We start from the raw sequence: 14,639 nt of genomic DNA, 5'->3' as shown, positions 1-14,639 counted from the left end.
CTTTCCTGGTCCCGCCCGGTTGGGGGGGCGTGCCCCGCGCCGGCCCCGCCCCGGCCCGGCTCCCGATTGGCCGGCGGGCCGGAGGTGCGAGGAGGCGGGGCCCGCCTCCGGTGGCTCGCGCCCGGGAAGGTCGGCCGGGGAGCGCTGGGTGCCGCGGGAGGGCGCGCGGGGACGCGGCGGGCGCCGAGGAGACGCAGCGGCGACTGTAACGGCGGCGCCTGGGCCCGGCCGCAGCACCAGCCTCCCGCCCGCGCGCCCTGCCTCCAGCCGCGGCCCGCAGCCGGCGGCGCCCGAGCTCTGAGGGCGCTTCCCCGGGCGCAGGGCCCGAGGCGGCCAAGACGGCGGGCCGGCAGGGCGCGGGGCGGCGGGCGCTGTGCTGCGGGCTGCGCTGGTGGGGGACGGCGGGCCGCGGCGCGGGCCCGGGGCCCGGCGCGTGCGGCTGGGAAGCGCTGTGGGGGGCGGGCGCGCGGGCGGCGGCCGGGGCTATGGCCGAGGGCGGCGGGGGCGCGCGGAGGAGGGCGCCGGCGCTGCTCGAGGCGGCCCGCGCGCGCTACGAGAGCCTGCACATCTCGGACGACGTGTTCGGCGAGTCGGGCCCGGACAGCGGCGGGAACCCCTTCTACAGCACGTCGGCAGCCTCGCGCTCCTCCTCGGCCGCCTCCTCGGACGACGAACACGAGCGCCCCGGCCCCCCGCCGCCGCCCGGTGCCCCCGATGCGCAGGAGGCCGAGGAGGACGAGGCCGGCGCGGGCTGGAGCGCCACGCTGCGGGATCGTCCGCCCCCGCGCTTCGAGGACACCGGCGGTAAGGCGCGGCCCGCGGGGGCGGGGGCGGCCCGGGGAGGCGTGAGCGCCGGGCCGGGAGGACTCCAGATGCTCCGTGGGCCGGCTGTTCGGGGGCGGCTGTGCTTTTCTGGACAGTAATGGGGCCACGGCGGCGGGGATTTAAAGTGCTCTGACTGCGTGGGGGTGGGGGGGGGGCTCCGACTTCCCGGTGGGTGGAGAGGAGGGGGCAGAGGCAGGCGCCCGCACCCTGCAGCCGGCAAGGACGTGGTGGTGGGGGGATGTCTTCCCTCGCTGGCTGGGTGTGGCCAAGCCAGTCACACCTGTGGGGTCGCACCTTAGGGATGCGTTTGAGTTAGCCTAGTTAAAGGGAGTCAGAAAACCTGACACACCGTGTGTGTGTGTGTATGGGTGGGTGGTGGTGGTAAATCAGTTTGTATTGATGACCCCATGGCAAGCCTTACTCAGGTGCCAGGGTGGGGCAAGCAGCAGTGAGGGCCTCCAGGGAGGTCCCCCAGGGTGCCTTCACTGGCGTGTGTTTTCTCCAGTTAATCCCAGAAACTTTCTCTGTCCGTGCCTTTCAGGATCACATGCTAAGAGCAGAGAAAAGTGAAGCGGCCAGTTTAGCCGCTTTAAGGTGTATGCTCTTAAGCCAGAAGGCACTTTTTTGGTGTGTTCCGCTTACCGCTATGGTCATGGTCAAATGCCTGATGTCTGGAGGTTGTGAGTGCTGGCAGCCGTGGGTGCCTAGGGGCCTCTTTTACTGCCTCCTCTTCCCAAAGTTGGGTTTTACAACATCTTTACTTACCCTGCAGGAGCTCTGTGGCCTCTGCCCTCCGGAAGAGGGGAGAGGTGGAGACCAGCCGGGGCCCCCCGATGCTTTTGTTCCTCGCATCCTTCTGGAGCAGGCCCCTTGTTTCTGCACACCTCTTTCATGGGTGGAAGATTGTGCAACCGGTGTTGTTGAGGACCGGGGAGTGGTGGAGTGGCGCACTGGGCATGATGTGGCTTTTCCTGGGGCCCCCTCCCTGAGCATTGTTCAGCCAGCCAGGAATACAGCAGGTAGGAGGGTAGGCCCAGGGGACACCCCTCCCCGCACCCCCGGCTGGTGCCCTCACTTGGATCTGGACAAGGTGTTGAAGCCTGCTGGTAGCCAGGTGGGGGTGGCCGGACTCTGCCAGCAGGGAGTGGGTCTGCAGACCTGTAACAGGCAAGCTGCAGTGTGGACCGCTGAGCTCCCGCTGGGCTTGCAGGGTCCAGGTGAACTGTGCAGTGTCTTGCGGTGGGTCAGTTTAAAAACCTGTTCTCATTCGGGCTTCGGTTAAGAGTTTGGGAATTTTCAAAGTCACAGTCACTCTGCATAATCCTTTGAAACCCCTCCATTTTCCAGAAAGTCAGAAGGGTTTCCTGGGCCAGACAGCTGTTTTCCATTAAATGAGCTCCTTAAGAATTGTGTGTACCCAGAGCCCTGGTTTGGCAGACTTTATGCCGTGAGTGCTGTGATCTGGTTTTTGATCTTAGAACATGAGCTTCATGGCCGCTTATTTCCCTGCCTCTCCGGGAAAGATAGGGGAATTGTGTTAGGTTAAGCCTGGTTATGATTACGATTCATGACTGCTGGTGTGAGAATGGTGAACACACCTAATTTTAAAGCAATATTATGTTTCTTGGTAACCTATACTTGGGAGAAATTCTGCATCAGAGCAATTTAATCTAGCCACTGCAGCACCGACACGGTCATGAAGTGCCCGATCATGTGTCATTTGGCATTAGGTTCAACTTCTGCTTCCTTCCGATGTTCACTGAAGTCCCCCCTGGACCTGAGAATCACAGTCCAGTGCTTTAATCAAAGACGTTAGCGGTTACGGTGTTTAGACCAGATTTGTTTTTCTGTTTTGTGTGGAAGCTTGCTTTTAAAATCCAGCCCTAATTAAGAATTTCCTTTCCTCCTCCAAACCGTCTTTCCCTGAGGGAAATTTGGGGTGGTGGCAGAGGAGTGAGGTTGATGGTTTATTAAGCATGAGTTCAGATTCCCTCAAACAATGGAATATGATTTATAGGGGCTGAAAATAGATGCTGGGCAGAGAAAGTCCTTGTGCCTAGTGGTGGGGAGAGAGGCGGGCTTGTTTATTAAGAGTCTGAGAGCTGCACCCTGGCTGCTCCTGAGAGCAAAGAGGTTCAGGCTCTGAGGTTTATCAAAGTATAGAATCTAACCCCACTTTCAAGGAATGCAGGTTGGGCCTCTCTTCCGTCTTTGTTCCCTGGTTTGTTAATGGATCTCACTGGGCTGGTAGGGTGCACCGGAGGGGTGGCGTTTTGATCTGGAATCAGCCCCCACAGGTGGCAGAAATGTCTGTTGCTGCTGGAATCAGATGAGGAAGGCAGAGGATTCTAGACTTGGGGAACAGGCTTCCTGCTGTAAAAACATATGTATATGTGTGTGTGTAAATAGGCACATATGTAAATGTATGTTTGACTTGTATATTGCTTGTGCTGGTTTGGGCTGGTTAGGGTTTTTTATTTAATTAGAAAGAGATTACAGCTGCAGTCTGGGGGCCCTCTGATGACTAAGAATCCCTGGGCACGAGAGTGGTGTAGACATAGTGCTTTGATCTGCATTTGGAGCACACACAGTAGGAAGGCGCTTGATGCCCAGCAGAGGGGAGGAGGGGAAGGGAGGCAGAAACATTTCTGTGCTTATGGTCGAGATTCCTCTAGCTGCTCTTCAGGGTATTCTAGTCTTCCCAGGCTCTTTTTTTTGATGATCCCCCCCACCCCTGTCCCATGTATTTCACTTCCTGGATCAGAGGTTGTGCAGCCAGCACTTATGGGTGGAGGACTCCTCTCTCTCCTCTCCCTTCTCTCTTCTCTCCCAGGTTCTGGTTGTCCCTGGAGATATGGGTCCCCTTGAGATGGTTTAAATACAAAGACCATGCTTGCTGGGCTGGCTGACAGGCCCTTAACCCCTGTGTGAATGGGGGGGGAGGGGGACAGACTGGGAGCTGAAAATGCTTCCTGGGAGCTCAGGGCCCAGAAGCGTCTCCAGGAGAATAGGACTTACAACCACCCCCTCCCCCTGAAAATAACCCCCTCAAGCTGTCAGCCTCGCCTGCCCACTGTGCAAATAACCCACCCAGCATGTGAGCTCACTCTCTGGAAACTGCATGAAATTCAGGCCCGGCTGCTTCCTGGGGCTTCTGCCCTTTTGGTTTCTTATTCCGAACAGTCTTGTGATTCGTTCTCTCCGTTCTCTCCGAGGAGGTGGATGAACAGACATCTGCACAGACGCCCAGGGGCTCCCATGTGTTCGGCTCTGTCAGTCCTTTGTCGCAGCTGGCTGGGATCTGAGCTGTTTGCTCTTTCTATTAGAGGGTGGACTTCGTAGGACTGTTTTTCCCACGTCCCATGTCAGCACCCCTCTGTAATCATTCAGCAAGGAGTTATGACCTTGAGAAGCTGGAGGGGGAATATAGGGCTTTGAAAATTAACATTGTTAGATGTTTCATCTCAGGGTTTTGTTGTTGGTTTATTTGGCTGCAAGTCTTTTGGGCTAACAAGTGAGAAGAGAAACAGCTTTCTCTTAAAACCAGAATCAACCTGAGAATCTCAGGATGGATTTGTGAGCTAAGGTACTCTAAGTAGATCAAGGATGAGCAGATGCTCCCACCTTTAGCTCTCGTACGTCCTGTGGCTCCAGGAAGAACTCTGAGGCTGGGGGAGCTACAAGGTAGATCTCATGCCGTGCCACCTAATAAAGGAGCATGTGCCGCCACCAGCCGCCACGCAGAATTCAGAGAATGGAGCTTCATGGAGAGAGGTTTTGTTCAGGTGGTGGGGGTGACGCTCCTCACATCCAGCAATCTCCAAGTGTAGTGTGTTCTTCCATCATTGCAGGTACTCTGTGAGAGAAGGGATCGCCTGCACTTGACAGAGGAACATGGACTTGACTTCTCAGTCAGGGTCTGGGCTGATGAGATTACCTAGGTGGACTTGACCATTCAGGGAAGGTCATGCCCTTTTTTTTTTTTTTTTAAACATTTATTTATCTTTGAGAGAGACAGAGTGCAAGCAGGGGAGGGGCAAAGAGAGAGAGGGAGACACAGAATCCGAAGCAGGCTCCAGGCTCTGAGCTGTCAGCACAGAGCCCAACGCGGGGCTCGAACCCATGAATTGTGAGATCTTGACCTGAGCCAGTCAGACAGTTAACCAACTGAGCCACCCAGGCGCCCCTGGGAAGGTTTTGCCGTTTTATTGGTTTCCTTTACAGCATCTAAAACCTTTTTCAATCAGAAATATTTATTTTCATAATTTTTACATGGAATTGCTTTTAACTTTTTTTTCAGGGGCTCTGAAGTTCTGTGTGGTTCCATGTATGTATGGGTTTGTGTAACCTATCCCACAAACAGATGGGAGACAGAAAAATCTAGAATTTTATCTTTTTATTTAATCCCTGCTATACCGCAGCCATTGTGATGAGGGTTTAGAGTTCTTTTGAGGGTAGCAGGGCTTTGAATACATTGGCAACCTGGGTGTTGTATGAGGTCTGGTACACAGTTTTAAAATCTAAAACTCACCTTTATTAAAAAATTTTTTTAACATTTATTCATTTTTGAGAGAGAGATAGAGTGCGAGTGGGGGAGGAGCAAAGCTAGAGGGAGACACCGAATCTGAAGCAGGCTCTAGGCTCTGAGCTGTCAGCATAGAGCCCGATGTGGGGCTCGAACCCACAAGCAGTGAGACTGTGTCCTGAGCCAAAGTTGGATGTTTAACTGACTAAGCCATCCAGGCGCCCCTCCCCTTTATTTTTAAAAACTGTGATTGTATCATTTTTTTCTTATTAACAAATATATATGTATGTTTTAGGGGGGAAGTGATAAAAATTTTAGGAAATCCCGTAATCTCTCATTACATTAGGTAATCATAGTTAACCTATTGAGTGTATCCTTTGTTTATCTTAGATTACACCTTGGTAGGTGGTCTGCTTTTAAGTTCTAATTAAAATATCATAAATGTCTTCCATTTAAATTTAAAAATTTTAATGAATCCATAATATTACACAGTTCCCTTTGGGTAGGCATCAAGTTCAATGCCCCCTTCCTCTTATATTTATTATGCTGTGATAAATATTCTTGAAGTTTAAGTTCGTGTGCATGTCCTTCGAACATTCCTTAGCATCAAAATGACCAAACCAGAATTGAATTAAGGACACCCTGTAAGGTTTTTGAAACCTGTTGGCAAATAGCCTTCCCGAAATGCAGCTGCATACATTCCCTCTGGCAGTATATCCGAAAGTCTGTTGGAAAACCTGGCTTATGGGCAGTGCACCCATGTGCGATTTCTGCTGGTGGGGTGCTCTTAGTGGACTGTTCATTTAATAAAGCTTTTTGAAGTATAATACACATTCGGTGCATGAGTCATAGTGCACAGCACAGTGTGTATGACTGTACCCCAGATGAAGATCAGGAACGTTCCCCAGCCCCCCAGAGATTCCTTCCTGCTCCTTCCCAGTCACTAGCTGCCTGTCTCCAGGGATAACCATTATTCCAACTTCCATTTGATGGGTTTTGCCTGGTTCTTTGGTCTGGTTGTTTAGTTCATTTTATCATTGCGGGTAGCAGTCTTTAATTTCATGTTGCCTGGAGGAGTCCATCTTGTAAATACTATGGTCTTTTACATTGTTTCAGTTTGGGGCTTCTGTGGGTACAGCTGCTACAGACGGGGCTTTTTGTTGTTTTAAAATTTTTTTTTAGCATTTATTTATTTTTGAGGGATGGAGACAGAGCACAAGTGGGGGAGGGGCAGAGAGAAGGAGACACAGAATCCGAAGCAGCCTCCAGGCTCCTAGCTGTCAGCACAGAGCCCAACACGGGGCTCGAACTAACAAACCATGAGATCATGACCTGAGCTGAAGTTGAACCCTTAACCTACTGAGCTACCCAGGCACCCCTGGTTTTTTTGTTTTTTTTTTTAAGTTATTTTGAGAGAGAGAGACAGAGCATGCGAGTGGGGGAGGGTCAGAGAGAAAGAGAGGGAGAGAGAATCTCTAGCAGGATCCTCACTGTCTGCACAGAGCCTGACTTGGGGCCTGATCTCACGACCATGAGATGATCATGACCTGAGCTGAAATCAATATTCGGACACTCAACTGTCTGAGCCACCCAGGGGCCTCGAGGTGTTCTTGTGTTTTTGATGGACTTATACGTCATTTCCCTTGGGCACGTATACCCTGGAGTAGGTTTGCTGGTCATGGATTCGATGCATGTTTCGACCTCCGCACCATGGACCTTATAGGCTGGGTGACCTTGTTAGGCATGCCTGTTGTGTGCCAGATGTTCGCAGCATCTCTGACCCCTACCCACTCCATGCCCAGGGCCACCCTTTCCTCTGGTAACGACAACCAAACATTTCTCCGGGCGTTGCCATGTGGCCCCTGGGGACCAAACTCACCTGCCGTTGAGAACCGCTGCTTTAGTAGGTACTATCCAGTTCATACACCTACTGACAGTGTATGAGATGGGTCATGTGCTAATTCCACAAGCATATCGAACCCTGTCGGGGTAAAACAATAGATAAGACACGTCTCCTGGGGTCCAGCAGGAGAGACAAAGTGAAATAAAGGAGGAAGAGTGTGTGGCGAACACTGCGATCAAAGTAGACATGGATATGGGATTCCGGAGGCGCCCCCTGACGCAGCTGGGCCGGGGAAGGAGCAGCATATCTGGTGACACAGCCCCTAAGCTGCATCTTGAAGAACGAATAAAGTTCAGTTAGGTGACGAGGAAGGAAAAGGGCATCCCAAACAAGGGAGTAACATGGGCACAGGCCAGGAGGGGAGAGAAGCCATTTCGCCCGTGGCTGGTCCCACTCTTTTCCTAAACAGATCCTCCTTCCTTGAGGCCTTCTTAGTGAAAGTGTCTTGAAATTTGACATTATGTAACTGTCACCATTGCAACTGACTGTAGCTGGAATGTGAACTCAGGCGTGGATATAGATTCATCTAGCAGATGCTGGATCCCCTGGGGAGGGGAATTTGGCAGGTTTGGGGAGAAATAAGAACATAGAGAGGATGGAGTCTGTGGAGAAGCACTGAGGTCTTTCCTTTAAGGAAGCAAGAGGGAAAAATGGCAACTAAAGGCGATCTGGTAAAAACCTTTCTTGGCTAGAGGAATTACCGTATTATCTTGGGGTTGGGGACGTGTTATCCTAAAAGAATAATAGGCTTCCTAACATGTCCTGTAATGTAAAGGCAATGTTTTGCCTAGACTGGCACGTGGTATAAAGAACCTTTCTCCCTTTTGTGAGTGTCAGGAAGAATGGTTACAAAAACATGAACCCCTGGCCATATTTAGGTATATATTTAAGAAGTCACTCTACTGAAAAGTTTAGAAGTGCAAATCTTTACACTTTAACTGGGACAACATCACCCCTTGCCAGGATGCTGGAAAGTTCACCTGTTTGGATTTCTAGCTTCCAGTCCCGTTGATACCCCCGCCCTGTCCCCATCGTTCTGGTGGAAGAGGAGCGGTCTTTTACCAACATAAACTCCTCTGCTTAAACCTTTGAGTGGCTTCCAACTCAGGCCAAAGGGAATTCCGGAGTCGTTTGCAAGGCCTCCAGCGCCCAAAGGTGCTCTGTAGCCTTCCGTTCTAGTGTCCCCTTTGGTCGCCTGTCTTGCCATCTTCGCTCTCTAGCCACAGAATCTGCCCACCTCAGAGCCTTTGTGCCTGTGGAGCCCATACCAGGCATGGGCTTCATGGCAGCCCCTGCTTGTTAGTTTGGTCTTGGCTCAAATGTGACTGTGTCCAAGAATCTAAAATCAGTGCCTTCTCTCCGTCCCTCTTCGCAGCCACGTAGACTAATACATTTCCCATGTGGGCTGAGATCTGGGATGTCTTGGTCACACTTAGAACGTGGTAAGCCCTCAATGTTTGTTGAATAAAGGAGTGAACAAAAGAATAGATGGGCACAGAACTAGATTTCTTTTTCAGGTTTATTTATTTTGCAAGCGAGAGTGAGGGGAGGGGCAGAGAGAGCATCCCCAGCAGGCTCCGGGCTGTCAGCACAGAGCCCAACATGGGACCCGAACTCGCGAACTGTGAGATCATGACCTGAACCGAAACCCATAGTTGGACAGCTAACTGAGCCACCCAGGTGCCCCAGAATTCGATTTTTCTTTTTTAATGGGGATGGGAATGCCAATGAAATGTCTACAAGGAGCTAAGCATTTTCCACATCTAAAATAGTGGGAGAGAGATTGGGGCAGCTTGTGAGGGAATGAATTCTTTACCAGGAAGGTGCTAAATCAAGTCTGGGATGTATTTTACAGGGCTTTCCCTCCTGCATGGAAAGCTGAACTTGGCCTCGGAGGCACTCTCCAACCCTTGGGCTTCTGCAGTCTGCCCTCTTCCCAAGAGGCAGAACCCCCCCCCCCCCAAGACAGGAGTCTGTTAGAACTTTACAGGGGAACTTTGCTTCTTGTACCCCTTTATTTGGTTTATCAAGTGCTTATATGTCATGTACTATGGGCCAGATAGTATTCTGAGCACTCTCATATGTGTGTCATCCTTAAAGCAATCTTGCAAGGTGTTATTGTCCCTATTTTTAATGTAAGGAAACTGAGTCACAAGGAGGTTAAGTGATCTAGGGGAGACTGGTTCCTTTGATTAAGGGACACCGTATATGCTGGAACACAGTATATGCTGGTCAGATCAACTGCAAGTCCCTTGCAAGGGGCTCTTGAATTGAAGACCAGTGTCCTTTGCTAAATCTATTTCACCTGTTCCCTCTCTTCCCGGGCAGTGGCTGCATGTAATTTCCCAACACCCTTTGCAGGGAGATGGGGCCACTGGCTGGATTCAGGGTGGTGGAAAATGAGTCAAAGTGTAAATCCCACTCTCAGGCCTGGCCATGTGGAGGCTCCCATGTCAGAGATGTTGGGGGCCAGCAGATGAAAGGAACTTGTATCTAAATCACCATGGCAGTGGGAGGGGGAGCACCTGGGTAGTTCCTTGGTTGGGCAGACTTTGGCTCAGGTCATGGTTTCGTAGTTTGTGGATTCAAGACCCGTATCAGGCTCTGTGTTGACAGCTCAGAGCCTGGAACCTGCTTCAGGTTCTGAGTCTCCTTCTCTCTCTCTCCTCCCCTGCTCGTGCTCTGTTTCTCTCTCTCTCTCTTGAAAATAGACATTAAAAATTTTTAAAAATTAATCACCATTTGGGGAAAAGCCACTCACACATCAATCCTATTTGTTGTGGACTAAATTTCTGTGGGCAAGAGATGAACTTCATTCCTGTTTGATTCATCATATGTTTGGTGGGGAGGTGGGGAGTTGTGAGAACAGCCAGCTTAACTTAACTGAGCGAAAGAGGATTGATGCGGAAAAGCAGATTCAAGTCAGTGGGGCCACATGCTGAATCACTGTGTGAGGAGGATGCATGAGGGGAAATGATAGAAAACAACCTAGAATATAAAAATGAATTCTTTGGGGCTGCCTGGGTGGCTCAGTCAGTTGAGCATCTGACTCTTGGTTTCGGCTCAGATCATGATCTCACCGTTTGTGAGTTTGAGCCCCTCTTCAGACTCTTTGCTGACAGTGCTGAGCCTGCTTGGAATTCTCTCTCTGGCCCTCTCTCTGCCCCTCCCCTGCTCACACACAGTCTCTCAAAATAAAGAGAACTTTAAAGAATGAATTATTGGAATTCTCTTAGTGAAATCCTCGCGGTAACTTTGGAAGTGGACAGGGAAGATGATGCAGGTAAGCCACGTGCATGGGGTGTTCTAGACATAGTTGTTGAGTTGCACATTGATGGTTTGAAGCTGTAGATGATTTGAAGGGGGCTTTCAAACCCCTTTGAAAACGTTTGATGGTCAGTTTATGACTGGAGAGGACCTGGGGCAGATGGCCTGGGTCCTGCCATGTGTTTGCCCTGTGATTTGGGACAGGTGGCTCTGTGGAGTCCGTCATCTATGCAGTGAGCACCTTCCCCGAGTTGTGAGAATCAGCAAAGATGTGTGTGGAAGCACAGAGCTGGTGCTACATTACAGGCACTTTCACCTTGATTCCTTTAAACCCCTTTTGTCTTATGGGGCCCAAAGGCACAGGATGGGTATTGTGCTACTTAGGAGATTTTCAAAACTTTTTAGCAACCAGGAACCGTAGAAAGGACAAACCCAGAGTACAAATTTGAACTAGCAGAAAGCAGACGGCTGTCTTTGAACTGGAGTAGGAGGGCCCCTGAATCCCCACCCTGCTACCCCCACCCTCCCTGGGAGCCCCTCAGTTCCTGAGGTGTCCTGTGAGGCACCACATGACACAGTTTGAGAATCCACCTCACACTCTTCTGTCGGGGGCCTTCATCTGCAACCCAGGTCGCAGAGGAACCCCACGGGCAGGCAGGTGACCGAGACCTCTGAGAAGCGCCCTGCCCTGTGCAACTCTTGGCATTTCAGAGCCGCCAAAAAGCATCTGTGTGGCAAAAGAATTAAACATTGAATTATTTTAGATGGAACCAGAGTGGGAAAGACACCTTTTTTCTTGGTTAGAAAAGAGAAAATAGGGGATCAGAATAAAGGATGATTTTCTGAGAAGACAGAAAGTGTAAACAAATGGAATCATCTCAAGAGTGGTTGGAGTCTTGCTTATATATTTTCCTCCTACGTTTGGGAAAGACGGAGAATTAGCAACATCTTAAATTTTAGCTTTCCTGAGAATTCCACAACTGAGTTTGGGGGAGGAGGTGGCGGTGTACTGCGTAAAGATTGGGAGCTTCTGTGAGTGAGTAAACATCCACTTCAGAATTCACATAAAAAGCAGTCTGCACCTCCTCCCTCATTTGAAACTTGTTTTCCTCAGGTCCCAGCATTCAAGGCACGCTCCCTTTGGTTTGCGCTTAATTATTAGTATCCCAATAGAATGTCCAGTGTGTTTTCTTTGGCTGGCTGGAAGTCTGGACCACAGTTGACGCCATCCTTAGGGGACATGCCTGCAGAATTCCGGTGACATCCTGGAACAGAACCTAGTTGGAAAGTGGAGACAACTGTAGTGAGAAGCTTTTTGTCAAGATTGAAAGAGGTGTACATTATGCAAATATTAGCAAGAGTAAATTCCCACTGTTGAAAATGTAGAGGCTCCTTATCTTCAAGAAGGCTGGCAGATAAGAAAGAAGTAGGTTCTGGAAAAGATACAGGTAAATTCAGGGAGATGGCAGAGAAACTGGAAGGGCTGGAGAGTATGGCCCAAACCTCTGAAGATGGCGCGTGGATATTTTGGTGGGAAGGAATGAAGGTCTGTAGCTGTCTTTGATTCTGCTTTTCAGAGGGCTCTGGAGACTTCCGTGCTGTAACCACGGGAGCCCAACGCAGAGCTTGATCCTCCAACTGGGAGATCGTGACCTGAGCTGAAATCAGGAGTCAGATGCTTAACCGACTAAGCCACCCAAGCACCCCCAGGATGTGTCACTTCATTTAAAAAAATTTTTAAGTTTTTTTTATTTTGAGAGAGACAGAGAGGGAGAGAAACCCAGTTAGGCAGCACAGAGCCTGATGCAGGGCTCAAACCCACGAAACTGTGAGATCATGACCTGAGCCAAGATCAAGAGTCTGATGCCTAAGAGATGTCATTTTAGAGGCAGAGTCGGGATGGAACCCGAGCATGTGTCTGTGTTTCTACAAAGCCCTGGGCACACGCTTGGGTGCCTGTCCCAAATCTGCCTCTGGAGTGACACCTCCCGGGGGTGCTTGGGTGGCTTAGTCATTTAATCATCCGACTGTTGATTTCAGCTCAGGTCACGATCTCACGGTTGGGGGATCGAGCACTGCATTGAGGTCCGGTACTGACAGCACAGAACCTGCTTGGGATTTTCTCTCTCCCTCTCTCTCTGCCCTTCCCCAGCTCAGGCTTGCTTGCTAGCACACTTCTCTCTCTCTCTCAATTAAATAAACTTAAAGTGATGTCTTCTAGAGGACAGCTGCAGGCACTGGGGTATCATACAGGGTCAGACATGGGAGGTACTCAGAAGAGTACCCCTTCCACCATCTTGCTGGGTTCCTAAGAGTAGTATCGATGTCCCTGCTGCCAAAGGACCAACCAGAATCACGTGCCCCACGGGGTATGCCAACATTCCTTCACCCCATTAGGTTATTGGCAGCAAGGTTGGAAAATTTTTTAAATTGCCCTGGAATCTAAAGCAAATGGCTCCAAACAGAAGATTCTGAGTGCAGACTTCATACCATGTTTTGAACACATTTCATTCATTTGGCAGACACTGACAGAGTGCGTACGACGCGCCAGGTGCTGCGTTAGCAACCATGACTTGAGAAGTTAACGAGAAAAGGTTCCAGCCCTCAGCCAGGACGGAGTCTAGTGATGAACACAGGTGGCCCTCAGATCATTGTGAGGCCAAGTAATAGGCGCTGGCAGAAGAAGGTTGTCCTAGGTGCTAAGGGAACACTTGGGGGTGGGGTAGAGATGAAGTAAATGTGATGGATGCACATGGCACTGCAGAAATTGCTCAAATCCCTGCTCCCTAACAGCTCCAGCTGCCCCTGTCAGAGACGATCCAGAGCTTGGCAAGCAGGAGTTTGGCTGCGGGTGGGAGGAGGGGTGGCTGTGTCTAAGTTCTGACCCTGTCTGTAGCCCCTGCTCTGATTCACATTTCTACTGTGTTGTGTAACAGAAAGTCATGTCCACGCCGGACGGAGTATCTTACCCCTTACCCCGCACCTTGCTGCTGGGGAAAGGGAGGGCTGTGGAGTTGGGAACAGAGTATCTTTTTTCCCCTAGTGGTGCTGTGCAGTCTTTTAGAAACTATACCTGTGAAGGTATCCAATTTTATCTGTGCGCATTGCTATATATGATACGTGATTTTTACCTGCAACCTTTGTTTTACCATCTTCCCTGTCTGTTAAAATTTTCCTGTCCTCACTGCTGCCTCTGTCCCCAAAATCCCTGGTGACAGCTTGGTGCTCATCCATAAACACATTCATACCTACACTTGCATGTACATCATTGTGTAACAAATACGGCTCATTTTATATACCTTTTTATCAAGCTCTTCCTGTTTAATAATAATATTTCATGAATAAATTCCTTCTGTGCTTAGTTTATGTAAGGAATGGCTGCTAAACTTTAATCGAATGGCTTTATTTTTATCAAATGCATCTGTTGCTATGGTCTTATAGTTACTTTCACAGTTAATTTAGTGACGAAGTAAATTTTATTGATTTTCTGGTATTGAGCTCCTTTTATTTTCCTGGAATAAATCCAGGTCGGTCTCGGTATCTATCCCTTTGATAGCTGGCTGACTTCTGTTATTTGCTAATATTAGTTCAGCTTCTGTAACTAATCTATCATAAGCCAGATTCGTTAATAGTTTTCCTTCTCATCCCTCTCAGGTTTGGGAATTAAAATTATGCTCAGCTTCACAAAATGAATTGGCTTATTATTTTTTAATTGCCTGTTACCATTTAACAGTAGAATGACAGGGTATTCAGCTGCAAACCTGTCTGGTCTTGGGACTTTTCTTCCAAATTTTACACTTTTTAAAAAATTTTCTTTTAACATGTATTTATTTTTGAGAGACCGAGAGAGACAGAGCACAAGCACGGGAGAGGCAGAGACAGAGAGGGAGACACAGAATCCAAAGCAGGCTCCAGGCTGTGAGCGGTCAGCACAGAGCCTGACGTGGGGCTCGAATCCACGAACATGAGTTCATGACCTGAGCCGAAGTCGGATGCTTAACTGACTGAGCCACCCAGGCGCCCCTGAATTTTCCACTTCTTGAATCATTCTGATGATTTTGTTTTCCTAGGAAATCATCATTTCTTCTAGGTTATCAAATTTGTTAACATAAAATGCCA

The 14,639-nt window shown here is 49.8% G+C and overlaps 1 protein-coding gene across 1 annotated transcript in view; it reads left to right on the top strand.

Moving 5' to 3' along the window:
- The first annotated feature begins 485 nt into the window (after window positions 1-485).
- The window catches only part of PGBD5 (piggyBac transposable element derived 5), a 118,931-nt gene continuing 104,777 nt past the window's right edge, over window positions 486-14,639 (top strand). The window contains exon 1 of the mRNA XM_039241234.1: window positions 486-804. Within this exon, the coding sequence (XP_039097165.1) occupies window positions 486-804 (319 nt within the window). The remainder of the gene's footprint in view (window positions 805-14,639) is intronic.

Source organism: Hyaena hyaena, unplaced genomic scaffold, assembly GCF_003009895.1.
Source record: "Hyaena hyaena isolate Hyena2069 unplaced genomic scaffold, ASM300989v1 scaffold_193, whole genome shotgun sequence".
Lineage (NCBI taxonomy): Eukaryota > Metazoa > Chordata > Mammalia > Carnivora > Hyaenidae > Hyaena > Hyaena hyaena.
The sequence above is the reverse complement of the archived record's forward strand: the minus strand, read 5'-3'. Positions and strand labels throughout refer to the sequence as shown.